Source organism: Eptatretus burgeri, chromosome 6 (assembly GCF_056783735.1).
Source record: "Eptatretus burgeri isolate ZD-2024b chromosome 6, Ebu_testis_v1, whole genome shotgun sequence".
NCBI lineage: Eukaryota > Metazoa > Chordata > Myxini > Myxiniformes > Myxinidae > Eptatretus > Eptatretus burgeri.
In genome coordinates, this window is record NC_140966.1 from 12,945,974 (window position 1) to 12,960,967 (window position 14,994).

A 14,994-nucleotide genomic window follows, 5' to 3' on the forward strand; every position below is an offset into this window, starting at 1 on the left:
AGCTCAGTGAGGATAAGTATTTTACTAACATTGACTTGAGCAAGATGTATTGGCAGATACCTGTAGTTGATGAAGATCTACATAGAACCGAATTTGTTTGGAGTTCAGATCAAGTGGTGAACCATATTTCAAGCTGGGCACAGATTTGGCAGGTTCTGATCAACATTATGGACCTGTGAATGCCAATCTTAACATATAGTGTGCAACCTACAACTCTTGTTCTTGTCCAGAATACATCGGCAAAAGCCTCCTGCTCATGTGGGTGAAAACGTGTTCTTGGAGAAGTCAATGCCGACTTTGTCGACATGGTGCATGGTCATTTTTAGTCATATGTCGGATGTAATTTGATTGGCCATCGAGGTTACCTGACAGCCCACTTTCAGGTAAGCAGTAGCACAAGGCAAATATTTAACAAGTGAAATTTTATTAAATTTCATTTACAGATGTAGACAAATTTACATTCCCTTACCATGTGAGCAATCCAACAATATCCAGAGATCATGTGGTACCACTTGTACATACAGTAGCTTGCCAGGTCTCAGATTACCTTTATCCAAAATCAGAGTTTCCCATTGTTTAAAACCGAGTTTCCAATCTGCAAGAAGAAGAAGAAGAAAAAAAGGTGTAAATAGAATGAAAGCCAATCTCCAACTAAGAGGGAAAAGGAAGGAGCTTACCATTTGTTCGGCTTGAGCATGTTGATGCACTCCCAATTTAAAGCGGCACAGCAAGACGTCGAAAATGAACCCCACCAGCCCATGCAGCAAACCTGTAATGCAGAAACACAGGTAGTCTAGTCTTAGAGCTTGCCTGATATGGCAACAGATGCAAATTCCGTACATCTTGTCTTTGTTCTGTCTCCATACAATGTCAAATCTGCCACATTTGAGCAATGAAACTTTATGAGCCCAGATTATTTAAGGGTAACCATCTCATGAGTTATAAACCAACAAAATGTCTGGCTCGACAGGTTCCTCGGTAAAGCCACAATCACACATACATTCTCGTAATCTCGTCCATGCAGCATTTGTTGAGCAAAGTTCTCAAAATATCTGATCCGATGTACCATACCCTGTTAGACGGTCGGTGCTGCTGAAGCAGTTTCTGGGCAAGGGTTTATTTATTGATTCATACGTAGCCTGTGGCTGCTTGGCTTGCATCATTTTCTGGAAGCACGGCTATGCAGCTGATGTGGTGCCCCCTGTTACCAGTAAGCTGGTACTCATTTTGCTGACCTCGGAATGATGAAAGGCTGAGTCAACTAACCTGGTGTTAATTCAATGTAATGACACGAGCTTGAACTCAAGACTCTAAGATCTTAAGCCAGCTAACACCAGGCTTTGGCAAGGATCATGCTGGAAGGTTTGCCATCCCTCTTCTAGCAATAGTTAGGGCAGGAATGTGAGATTAGCTCATGGTGCTGGCAGTAGCTCACCTACTCATTGCGAAGGACACCGTGGGATCTTTAACACCCACCAACAAATGCCAGCAAACGGGACACCCGTTTAGCGTTCATCCGAGGGATTTCACACACATTTATTAATCAGAATCACTGGGATGGGATTATAATACAGGCCAGACAGCTCACAGGGGTGTGTGAGCACCTGCAGGCCATCCTGCCAGCCCTCTCAAAATATCATTCAATGTCAGTCATGATCCAAGGGTGTATTGATTACGATGACACATGGGAATTATCCTTGATTATGTGCAACGACTATATGATGAACAACGTTGGGTAAAATGAAGCTGCTCAAATTAACATATAAACCAGGGTGGACATTGTATTCACTTTTTCTGATTAACATATTGTTGCGGGCCGTGGGTCGGGTGAGAAGACCACCAGGGGGGAAGCTATCTCGGGTTCCCACCAGACTCCCCGGAATTGCAGGCTATAGCACACGGATAATTCCGTGACGCGGTGGGTCGCTAACCGACCGTGAACACCAATAACTCAACCACATGACTTGGGGTCCTCCGTCTACTTTATCCGGTTACCTAAAAAATAATCACGTGATCTAATTACCAGGGGACACGCCCTCAGTATGCTTTGTCCGAACCGGATCACTTTACCGGATTGGATGCAGCCGAGCGACACTGCCAAGGACGTACCGGCAAAAAGGAATGGATTTTTGGGAATAAAGTCCCAGCAAGGTTAATATAGGGACCATGCTGGATCAATGAAAGAAAACAATAATACACCCCAGCGGGTTTGACGGTCAGCTCGGATACAAAACTTGGTGCAACCGAGTGTTAATCAACCTTTGTGACTACGGAAAGTGAAAACAGAATTCAAATTGAATTTAAAATAAACGCGTGAGGCCGCTCAAAGCAAAAATCTCCATATTCTAAGAATCATTCCCAACATCATTATCCAATTTTCAAACCGGCGTTTATGGCCGTGAAATAAATACTCTAAGTGTGTGCATTTAATGGCTATATCCAGGAAAGAGCTGCACCCCAACTAAAAAGGACCCATCTAAAATATAAACATGAATCTCACAGACGCTACGAATAAGCAGTCCCTCAGGAGGACAGGTTACGAGGTGAAGCGGTGAACGGAAAGCATGTGGTGTCCCTTCCAAAGTCTCACGGTTATTTGAATTGAATATATTTTCCTCATGAAAAGTGTGTTTCTGAGCGGATTTGCACGAACATTATCTTCATTAAACGTGGAGCTACACCAGAAGGTCCCAAAGGTGAAAACAGAAATAAACTAGAACTTAAGACAGCCTCGTTATATGGCATGGAAACGGATGGAAGCCCATGGAAGTTACCCCTCGCTGCAATGCTTTCAACACAGACAGAGGACATAAGCATTCAATTTTCACAAAACTTGATGTAACTGAGTGTTAATCAACCTTAGCGACAATGAAAAGTGAAAACAGAATTTAAATTGAACTTAAAATAACCGCGCAAAGCCGTGTTGAAGTCAGTGGACCTCGTGTTACCTCTGTCGTCTGGCCCTGCTTATTGGGCAACGAGAAACTAGTTGGTCGAATTAAATCTTCTTAATAATCCCAATGAAACCCATTATGCATTATAGCCATCCGATGCTTCCTAATAAGCCATTCGACCAATCGGTCATTTTGCACTTGATGACCGTGTAACCTTGACCCCGAGGTGAAAATGTGAAAAAGGGCTCAGACGATCTATAGAGCAACGAGTGTTATCATCGTGTCAAGTTAGAACTCAATCGGCTGAGACGTCCAGGAGGAGATAGAAAAATAAAAATTGTTGAGACACGGACATATTAGGTCAGCGAGCTGACCTAAAAATGAGCTGGGAACATTTCTACTCAGAACTTATTAACAGGCAGGCGAGGAAAGGTATGTGGTACAATTAATAGTTTATTGTTGGGTCTAAGCAGAGAAAGGAAGAATAGTGTGGTGCGACAATAACACAAGCAACTTACAAAAGCAGACAGAGCAGAGTTATCCCGATATAATTCGTCTACACTCTTAACTTAAACAAGGACAGGCACCATGAGACACACACACACACACACACACACACACACACACACACACACACACACACACACACACACACACACACACACACACACACACACACATACATACACACACACAGATGAAGAAGAGTTAATGAAGAGAAAAAAAAAAAGAGAGAAGATGAGGCTAACCGTCTCTCAATACCTTGCACGATTGAGGCTGACTGCGCCACCAGTACGTTTTGGGGGGGATGTTCCGCTGGGCGATACCTCCCTGACAGCTGGCGCGTCGTCTCTTGCTTCATGCAGTCTCATGGTACACTTCGTGCAGCGTCATGGTGCACTTCATGGTCTCTTGCTTCTCTTGCTTCCAGAGAATGGCGCGCGACCAACAGGCGTGAAGGAAGGACAATGGGCGGAGTCAGAAGCCAGTGGGTGGAGAGAGGCGGAGTCCGGAGCAGTGGGTGGAGAGAGGCAGACAGGATCAGGTGGATGGGTGGAGTCAGCGGCGAGTTGGTGACAAAGGCGGAGTCAGCAGGTGAGTTGGTGACGAAGGCAGAGTCAGCAGACGAACGCTCGAACGGCCCCGTGGTGCGGGGTGGGGCGACGACCGGAAGCGATATGTCACCCGAATCGGGTGCTCTGGTTGGGCCCCAGCCAGCACATGGCCCGGCCGTGATGGCCGGAAGCGGCTCCACTTTACATCCAGCCAGATGGTTCCAAGCTGTGGAATCGTCTCGCTCCGAGCACCGTGACACGAATCGCCCTGCACCGAACTCCCAGGCTGTCCACGGCGACCGGCGATCAGCGCCGGTCAATGTACTGCCTGTCTGTAAGCCATGCGGCCCGAGCCATACAGCGAGTCTCTGCCTGGCTGCAGCCTCGTCGGGCGGAGAGGCAAGAGGACGTTCGCCGTCCGCGGGAGACACCCGTGGCCACGGTGGTCAGCGAAGACCGACGGTAAGATGCTATGGTAAACACATGCACAGACCCGAACAAGATGTGTACCATTCGTGCCTTGCTCTGTGTGCGATAATAAATTACCCCGGGGCTGCGTGTGGGTCCGCCGCCATTGAGCATGCGGTCATTTATCAAAAGCGGTGGTGTGTGCGGTGCCAGCCTTGATCTGTGTCAGGAATTGAGAGAAAAGATTGGAGATAATTATTAGATGTAGGTTTGGGTTAAAGAAAAAGATAGATATAATTATTACTCAGAAATGGGTTGAAAAGAGTGCGCCGCGTGCGCATTGTACGTTGTTCACATTTGGTATGTTGTTCCTTCTATTTCCTCGGAACGGCATTCCTGCAGCGCGCCGTCGTGTTGGTTATCCTTCCTACGTCTTCTGCCCAATGGGTGGAAATTACCGCTGTGCTGCACATGTTCCGTGCAGCGTGGGTGTTTGGTGTTTTGTTCCTTTTGGTCTTCTGTGAGGACTCATTCTTACGTGAAGGGCACGGCCACGGTTTTTACAGGTAGGTGTCCGACTGTAGTGCCCGCTGGCCTTTGCGAGGACCCCTTCTCACAGCAAAGGGTGTGCGGCCGCAGTGTATACAGATGGGTGTCCAAGCGCAGCGCCCGCTGGTCCTCACAAGGACCCATTGCTTGGATTTACCTCAGGAATAGATAAAAAGAATCGGAAATAAAGCCAGAGATACAATCAGACCTAACTATGAGATTCACACAACGCACTTGTCCCATTTGTACCATTAGACAAGGAGGGGACTATTTGTACGTATATTAATGAAATAACTGTCTGAGGACCACTGTATGTTGGATGCCATTGGTGTTGGAGGGATGCGGTTTCCAGAACCTCAACAATATCATGACAATCATTGAAAATCACTTCATATCATCACAAACAATCCCAATCAAATGGACGTTGAAACACTATATCAAGAGGATCGAACAATTGAGAAAAAAATGATAGCATCATTAGCATGACCTTTACATAAAATACAATCCTTAAAAAGAAAAGAAAAAAAAAAGTACAGTAATTGCTGTCCCATATTAATTTCACGATGCCTGTTCTTCCCTCCTGCAGTATTTCAGAAGATACATTCTTTTACTTGTGTAATCCATTTCATTTGTCACCTCTTGTCTGTCTTTCAAAACGAATTAACGAAAAATTGCAAATTGACCATCTCATGCCGTTATACAGTTGGAATGATTTCTCAAAGTATTCCCCTGCTACGCCGACACACTTGTCCCCTTTGATGTGGTTACGCTTTGTCACCGGCAAAGAACCTTGGGATGGGTATGCAGAGCCATTTCAGGACATATGCTTTGTCTTCCAGTTTGTTAAGTTAATGCCAGGTGATATAGACGCTGAGGAGCACAAAGAAGAAAAATCAAGGTGACAAGTATTGACTATGTGGCGTGATTGTGAGTAGGCATGGGGAACGTTCAGTCCGTGGGCCGGATACGTCCCGTAGCATTGTTTTTTTTAAATCTGGCCTGCGTGGGGATAATTTGTTCAGTATTTTAAGCAACTATTACGTCGGAAGGCCTGGCAGGATAATATGGAGATATACAAACTTGCCTTTGAGCCGTCTTACCAATTTGAATCTCGACCCAGCTATAAAGTACCATCCTAGTGTTTCACATGCAGGGAGACTCATCAATGTGATGGACATCAAATCAGGTCAAACATCAAATCAAACTAATGCCTGCATTAGTTGGTGGACGTTGAAGACCCCAACGTGTCCTTCACAAATAGAAGGCAAGCTATTGCCGGCACTCTGAACAAATTCCAACACGTGCAGTCGAGTATCATGTGTCGGATTAGTGACCTGTCTAGGTTGTAACTCCCAACAGCCTAGCCAATGAAACTGCCTCGGCAGCACTGAATGCCTAATGATGCAAGGAAGTAAGGAAGAATAATTTTGGAGGAATATGAAAAGTCACCAAAATTTATTCCCCGAAAAATGTTCGCCCTTTAATCCTCAGAAGTTTTGTTGATAACCACATTCAGCTCTGCATGCGGTAGCATCAGTTTTGGTAGGACATGAACAGGAAGACAGGAAGGACTACCTTCACAGCCACAAACATGCTCTGTATATTGGTGCCAGTCTTATTTATGTGTAAATGCCTTTCAAAAACTACTTTTCACGGCTGGCAAGACACCGCCCAAAATATTTCAGATTCAGATTCAAACACCAGCACAGAACTCTTCCATGAAAATAAAATTCAAAGCATACATTTTATAAAATTTAACTCTGGGCCAAGAACGCAATAAGAACGCTCGGCGTTGTTGTTGTTGTTCTTCTTCTTCTTCTTGTGAAGACAAAACCTTTATATACACGATCCGGATCTCGTTAAATACTAAACACTTGTACACATCCTCGCATTGAGGGTGCCTTTTGAGAGCGTCTATCATGAACTTTTAAATATATTCGGACATTTGCTTTAAAGTTTTGAAAAGTTCACGTTACCATTTAAAGATTATTCCATTTAATGTATTGTAAATTCGTAAATACATTATTTCGTAAATACACTATATTTCGTAAATACATAAATGCACTATGACGGGTCTCGCTATTGGCTTAATCAAGGCACGTGAAGAAATATCGGAAGTTGTTGTTGTTGTTGTTGTTGTTGTTGTTGTTGTTGTTGTTTTTAGCCGACAAAACCTTGAGGACGCTGCTCTGGGACACATTTATCCTTGTTTATTACTGCTCTATTCAGTGACTGTCAGATTCTGAAAAGCAATAAAAGAGATTTATCGAACAAATTCTTGGACGTAAATTTTCAATTCAATCAATTCTGGGAGTAACAAAAAGCTCTCTAAATTCTCCAAAACTGTTTTAACTGTCTTCTAAATCAATAAAATATTTTTTAAATACCTGGAAAAATATTTTTAAAAATTTTTAAGAAAATTAATATTTTAATCAAATTCAAAAAAGTGTGAGGTGCAGTCGGACAAAAATGCAAAATTACTCTAAACCAAAGCCATGCATGTTTTCAATATTTTTTATACTATTATATTGTTGCGAATTCGCGCCCGCTGGCGTGCGAACGGCCACGTAACTCGAATCGCGGCACGTCGCCCACCGGACGGACAATTCTGTCGTGACCCTCTCGGACTAACGCCGGGAGCTCGTCACGGGTGGGGGTTTAACCTCACCACGATCGTGCCAATTGCCCACCCACGCAGGCTAGGGTTGCTTGCCAAATTCGATCTACCTAAGTACCTGCGCGAATGGTCGACCGGGCGATCGTACCACGCCACAGGCCGACTCCGGACGCGAACCACTTAAGCGGTCCGTTCCGTGCTACAGTGATAACCGAGCGGTGTTATCGTCGGCCTTGACGGTTCCGATTAATTACCGGGATGTTGAACCCACTACGAACCCCTTACGTGAAGCAAGATGGAAATTCAAACGAAGGAAAGGACACAGCGAAACGGGGAACAAGTTCACACAAGCACGTTTAATCCACACAGACCAGCACGGAAGGCACGTATTTACAGTCACAATAATCACAATGCACATATAAAGCGAAAGCAAGAGTTAAACCAGACTACGCGCACACACGGCAACACTTAAACAGTTCTACTTGTCGGACAGGCGCCACGCACAGTCATTCACACAAACCCAAAGACAAGAAAAGTGGCGACTTCCCTGTGGGCCGTCGAGTCCTCCTCCAACGTCCGTCGGCGTGGTCGCGCCTGGCCCCGACTCTTCTCGCGGTCTGCGAGCTCTCTCCGGTGTGGTGCACCGAGCTCGTGCCGCGCGTAGCTCGCATTGTCCGCCCGACAGCTCGGACAGGGTTTTGGGGGAAACGGACGGGGTTTTGGGGGAAACGGACGGGGTTTTCGGCGCTATCTTTGCGCGGAAGCGGGGTCTCGGGACCGCACCGACAGAAGACCAGACCAGACCACCAGCCAAGACGAACGACGAGACCAGCTCCAGGACGAAGAGGAAGAGGAAGAGGAAGCACGCCCCGCCCGTGTCTGACTTTTATAGCGCGGGGCTCCGCCCTTCACTCCGCCCCGTTTTAGGCTCTACCCTCCTTCGAGAGGGTTCTGGAAAAGGGGCGTTCCCTCACCCCGACCGCCTCACGCTGTCCATCCACCAATCGGCGGGGAGCTACCCCTCCCCCTTCCCTCACACCAAGCGCGGGCAAGAATGGCGGGAAAACCCCACCAGCATCGTTGGCGGTTTTTTGATTGTTTGAAATAAAAGATAGAGAAAGAAAAACGACGAACTGGAGGATCGCAGCCCGAATGGATCACATAAATTCCCTCTATACAACGGGTTTGGGCTAACTACACATGTACCTATCGAGATATCTCACCTGAGGGCCCTTTATGGTGTAATACGAATTTCCACAGCCGTAACAATATCTATATCACTGTGCCCCATTTGTAAATAAATTTTAGTGAAAATAATCTGATGCACAGAAGAATAAAAAAAAATAAAATGACCGTTTTTACAGCCATTTTTCAATGCTGTGCAGGGGTTAGGCTTTTTCTTGAGGCAATGTTTTATGGCCGGATGCCCTTCCTGACGCCAACCCTGGTCGCCTCTTACGACACAGGGATATGGTATACCTATTCTAACCGGGGCATACACCGGGACCAGTACACTGGTACTCACTTCGCCGACCTCAGATGGATGACATGCTGAGTCAACCCCCTGGTGTTAATTCAGCAGCCAACGGGGCTTGAACTCAGGACCCTGGGATCCCAAGCCGCCACCCTAACCACTAAGCCAACACCAGGCTTGATGCACAGAAGAATAAAAGCATTTTTTAAAAAACGTGACATGCAGCCGGACATTTGGGTTGGAAAGTTTGGTCAAGCCGCTGTAATTAAGTATCCACCCGGATAATCTCTTTTTTTTTTTTTTTTTTTTTTTTACATCGATTATTGGTAATAAGTTGAATAATTTAAGACACGTAAGTATGAGTTATTGATAAACTAGTCATTTTGTTAGGGGATTTCATAGTCCCAGGCTCTAAAAGGGCAATAAAAATATGCCAAAATGCGCATATATCATGCGAATCCACCACTGACCGACACAAATGCTGATTTTCTCAGACGGTGGGTGACAACCTTTTGATTAGATGAGAAATTTCATATAGAATGTTTTACATGTATTTTTGCATGGTCTAATATATATATATATATATATATATATATATATATATATATATATATATATATATATATATATATATATATATATATATATATATATATATATATATATATATATATATATATATATATGTCATATTTTAAGGTGAAACAAGAAAAAAGGCCAATACTGGGCATGTATATTCAATAAAAAATCCTGTAGATTCAGTAATATACATCATAGACCCATGAACCTACATATTTTAAGGTCCGATGGAACACTGTCTGTGCAATGAACCAAATTTCATGACTAGTAGTAGTCTTTGTGACTTTCAAAAATGCCACTCAAGTCAGAGTATGCCCTAAAATAGGGGTGGTAACCACTTACATGCTTTTAGCCTTAAATAAAACTTGGTGCAAAGATGTATAATGATGTAATGGGGACGGAGACATATCGGTCGATGTCGAAGAGTGCAGTTCTCATTTAAAAAAAAAAATACATCATTGGTCATGGTTGATATAATGGTGAGCGCTAAGAAGTGCAAAGTCGACTCAGAGTGCCATGCTTTTCAGTCAGAATGATTACTTGCATTATTTATCTGCATATATACCTGCTCTTTCTTCGGCACCAATTCATCCCATCTCGTGTTCAGTTATACTTCCGATCCACCAGACCATGGTACACTGAATCAAGTGGCGAGGCAGTTGCCTGGAATGTTGCCAGTTGCCAAAGCATGGAAAGAGCAGAAAGTGCAAGACCAGAGAGGAGATGGCAGAAGACAGAGAGACCACCGTGTCTGCGATGGCGTAGCTAGTGACAGACCCATCAACTCAGCTCCATCGCAGGAGATACTTATGATCCTAAAAGCCTTGGTTTCCACAGCATGAAGCTGAGCTAGGTGTGAGGCATGGGAGCCAGATCAGAGGAGAGAGCAGGACTCCATTGAGTTGTGAATGATAGCCTTGTAGGTGGACAGGAGCTAAGGTTTGCCAGGGAAGGACTTTACACGATGGAGGATGCCCAGTCGGAGTCTGGCTTAAGAGCGCAATTTTGAAATGTGGCTTGCCCAAGAGAGGTCATGGCTGACAGTGAGACCCGAGAGAGAGAGAGAGTGTTAGAGAGAAGAGAGGAGAGAGGAGAGAGGAGAGAGTTTGAGAGATGTATATTTCCCAGGGTTAAAAGACATATTCCAAGTGTTTGACCAGTTTGTGATTTTGTCAAGGTCTGAAGAGGGAAGATGCTGCTGCCTGTCTGTCTGTCTGTCTGTCTGTCAGAAGGACGAAAGATGTCACGGCAGAGGATGGAGTCATCAGCAAAGAGAAAAAAGAGGATTTTCCAGAAACTCAGCAAGATCAATGATGAAGATTAGGAATAAGATAGGGCCTAGTACACCGCCTTGTGGTACTCCAGCCTTGACAGGGAGAGGAGAAGAAAGGGTTCCGTTGAGAGCCACATGTTGGCTACGAAAGTGGAGGAAGTCAGTAATCCAAAAGTCGAGTTGGCCTTGGATTGCATAGGCAGACAGCTTGGAGAGCAGGACAAGATGCCACATTGTATGAAAAGCTCGAGATCTGTCCAGATATGTTCCTGCAAAGCAAACCCAACCGAAAGCAATGCCATATCATTCCACAAAGCCTGCAACTGAATCACTCTCTCAGAAGTGTCCACAAGCCTGGTTTTGGCTTAGCGGTTAGGGTGGCTGGCTCGGGATCTTAGGATCCTGAGTTTGAGCCCCTGTTCACCGTTGAATTAACACCAGGCAGAGTTGACTCAGCCTGTCATCCTTCCGAGGTCAACGAAATGAGTACCAGTGTACTCATAAGAGGGGCATTGCATTAGCGGCACAGCCGCACCCTCAGCCAATGATGCAACCTGCAGCCTGCATATGGAGGAGGGGGTGGAGGTGGAGGGGTGGAGGTGGAGGGTAGAGGAGGAGGGTGGGGGAGGAGGAGGAGGAGGAGGAGGAGGAGGAGGAGGAGGAGGAGGAGGAGGAGGAGGAGGAGGAGTGTCCACTCAGGAGAGCCAAAAAATATCCGTCCAACTTGTCTCCCTCCTCTAAAACCGGGTGGTACCTTGTTAAGTCTGTCTCTGGAGTATGCGCTTACCATTCCACTCATTCATCCCACACCCCTTGCTTATCCAAGTCTCCCTCTGTTTTGTCCTTCAACCCTGCTGGTCATGGTCATGGTCATGGTCATGGTCATGGTCATGGTCATGGTCATGGTCATGGTCATGGTCATGGTCATGGTCTGTCTGTCTGTCTGTCTGTCTGTCTGTCTGTCTGTCTGTCTGTCTGTCTGTCTCTCTCGTGTCCTGATCCGTTTCATGTTCCAGCTCTTCCACGAACCTTGACCTTGCATCCGTTCTCCCTCTTCAAATGGCACCACAGCTGACTCCACTTGTGAGAAGGCCAAATGCCTCAATTCTATGTTTCCTTCCAAATCTTGTGTCCTCAACCCCTCGATCCCTTTACCCACCCTTCTCAGTCGAAGCCAACTGCTCCTGGACTCTTCCACATTCTCAGGTGGAAATGTTTATGTCTGCCCTAAACTCTGATTCTGCAAACTGGACAGGATGGCATCAGCTTACATGTCCTGAAAAACCTGCTCAGTTGCACTTTCACATCCTCTCTCTGCCCTTTTCACCCTATCATTTGCCGTAGGTCATCTTCTATCTGCTTGGAAATCAACCAACATCACTGCACTCCATAAAAAAAGGTGCAAAAACTGATCTCAACTGCAGACCTTTCAGCTTACTTCCAATCATCAGCAAAGTCATGGAAACGATCATCGCAGTCGATATGAAAACCTCACTTTTCTCCAACCTCATCTCAGATCACGACTTTGGTTTCAGACCAGGTCACTCCACTTTGGACATGCTACTTCTACTCACCCAACAATGTGTGGAACAACTCAATGTCAGACAAGGGTTCAGGGGCTGTCTCTCTGGACACATCTCGTGCTTTTGATACAGTTTGACATCTTGCCTTACTCTCCAAACTCTCTGCTTATGGCATCCAATACCAACTCCTCACATGGCTTCCTGATCGCCTCTACTCTCGTAATCAACATGTGGCACTCAACAAAATCCTTTCATCTCCTCTCCCTAGCAAGGCTGGAGTACCCCAAGGCAGTGTTCTGGACCCAAACCTCTTCCTAATCTTCATTAACGATCTTTATGACTGGAAAATCCGCATTATCAATTTGCTGATGGCTCCAACCTCTGCCGAGACATCCCAAATCCTTCAGATAGGCAGGCTGCAGCCTCTCTCTTCAGACCTTTTTTAAAAAAAGCACAAACTCAAACACTTTACACTTCAAATGTCTTTCAATCCTGACAAAATCAATCAATATCTCTATCTCTCTCTCTCAGGATCTTTCTTTGTCAAAGCACATTTCACAGTTGGCCTTCAAAGCAAGTTGCCAACTGAGCATCCTCCATCGTACAATGTTCTCCCGTGGCACACCTGAACATCAGTCCACCTACAAGGCCTTAATCTGCAACTTGATAGAGTACTGTTCTATCCTTTGGGGTGGTGCCTCACATCTTGCTCAGATTGACGCCAAGGACACCAAGGCCTTCAAGATTATTGGAATCTCCCATGATGAAGCCGAGTCTATAGGCCTATGACTTCACCAGTGCAGACAGGTGAGGAGTCTCTCTGTCTTCTTCCATCTCATTCATGGTCTTGCACCCTCTGCTCTTTCCGTGCTTTGTCCCCAAGCAGGTTTTTGCAGGGCACAAATAGTCCACCATCAACCTCCTTTCCGGTGAAATTTCCAAAATCCAGAATCACTGCTCACCTTCACTCATTCGTTCCTCCTCTGGAACAAACTTCCACATTCTCTTCAATCTCATTCTTCACATCTCCAGGATTTCACCACCATCGCCGATCATCCCCCATCCAAATCCATGATCTTTTCAATACTTGTTAACCCTCCCCACCCAAAATTTCCAGGTTTTCCCTCCAAAGAGTTTCCTTCTGTATCCATCTTGTCCACCCCATGAGTCTTCCCTGACCACTCATTTATCAGTCTCCCTCTATTTTATCCTTTAATCCTGCTGTGTCTCTCTCTCTCTCTTCCATATTCTAGCTCTTCCATGAGCCTTGACCTTGTATACAGAAGTACAAAATTCTAACGTGCTGTTTAAATTACTGACAAACCACTAAGCATGCATCTGGCCTGCACCAAGTTCAACAGCAATTGTTGCAGCCCTCAGACTCAAAGGTTCCCCAACTCAATATTCACAAGAGTATCCGGGTCCTTTAAGTAGAGTAGAGCAAAGGTTATTTGGTACGCAACCAAAACTTATTGAAGTTTACGAGAATTAATGATCATTTTCATACTTCCAATACTGACGTCCAATTCTTCTGCCATTCCCTATACAGCAATCCGGTGATTCATGATGATCAGTCCAACATTTAAATGTTTGTTTGAAGGACAGCAGTTAGTTGCCTGTACAAGTTAAAGATTGCCCAGCAATGTTACAGCCATTTTATAAACTGCACTATTTTAACACTACTGGACATGAGACGTCAAATCGTGCCATCACTTGTGAATGAATTCAGGCTGCTTTGACATTCTTCACAAGGAGCACGACGATACATGTATTCCAGAGCACATGTGACTATTGGTCACCCTCTAAGTTTTATTCAATGCTTCGACGAGCAATGATGTAACTCACTGTCCAACTTGCAAAGGATAGACAATGTTGTACAAAATTTCAGTGTGTAAATATTTTTTACACGTTCTACAATGAAAGCGTTAACCGTTGACCACCCTCACAGTACTGCATAAGAAAACAAGGAGCTTCCTTGGTTTATGGATAAAATGGAGTCAATCAAGTAAGTAATGAAATAACCCACTTTGTAATCACATGGTCAGAACAAATGTAATTCACCATAATAGGTCACCAGAACCTTCATCATACACATGCTTCCACCAATCGTACATTGCTTAATGACCAAACACTGACTCTCTCTCAAACCTTACCACACACCTGTACTAATGCAGTACCTGTGGTTGAAAAGATGCCACCAATAATACCACAGAGACCCACAAGGAATTGCCCAAGAGGCATCCCTTCCTCTGTCACAGTCACCATCAACGAATTCAAGTCATACTTGATGAAGATTCCTGAAACGCCATGGCTCCCTGCAGAGTGATCGATTGTCCGTTCCTGAAAAAGTAAGGTCGCAAAGATTTGGGCTGTTGTATGCACTACTCGCAGAAGTTCATGGTAAAAATACAATAAAAAAAAAAGAACCCTTTTATTCTTGCACTGGTTGAAAGAGCTTAAAATGGGAGGTTATACATTTCATAACAAAGAAAATTTTTGGCAGTGATCGAGGCAACAGTTTGTTGCCTATACACCACCCGGGCTCAATCTGTTGTCTGAAAAAAAAAATATTATTTTCTCCTCGGTTTGGATAAACCAAAAGCGACTATTACTTAATATTTT

General features: G+C 44.9%; 1 protein-coding gene across 4 annotated transcripts in view; it reads right to left on the reverse strand.

The window, feature by feature from the left end:
- Positions 1-407: 407 nt before the first annotated feature.
- The window catches only part of ERGIC2 (ERGIC and golgi 2), a 61,315-nt gene continuing 46,728 nt past the window's right edge, over positions 408-14,994 (reverse strand). For 3 of the 4 annotated variants that reach the window (XM_085884067.1, XM_085884063.1, XM_085884064.1), the window contains 3 exons: positions 14,550-14,712; positions 678-769; positions 408-595 (listed from right to left, as the gene is read on the reverse strand). In XM_085884067.1, the coding sequence (XP_085740193.1) occupies positions 560-595; positions 678-769; positions 14,550-14,712 (291 nt within the window). In that variant the 3' untranslated portion in view covers positions 408-559. Of the gene's footprint in view, positions 596-677; positions 770-14,532; positions 14,713-14,994 lie in introns of all 4 variants that reach the window. The other variant, XM_085884065.1, reaches the window with a different exon arrangement.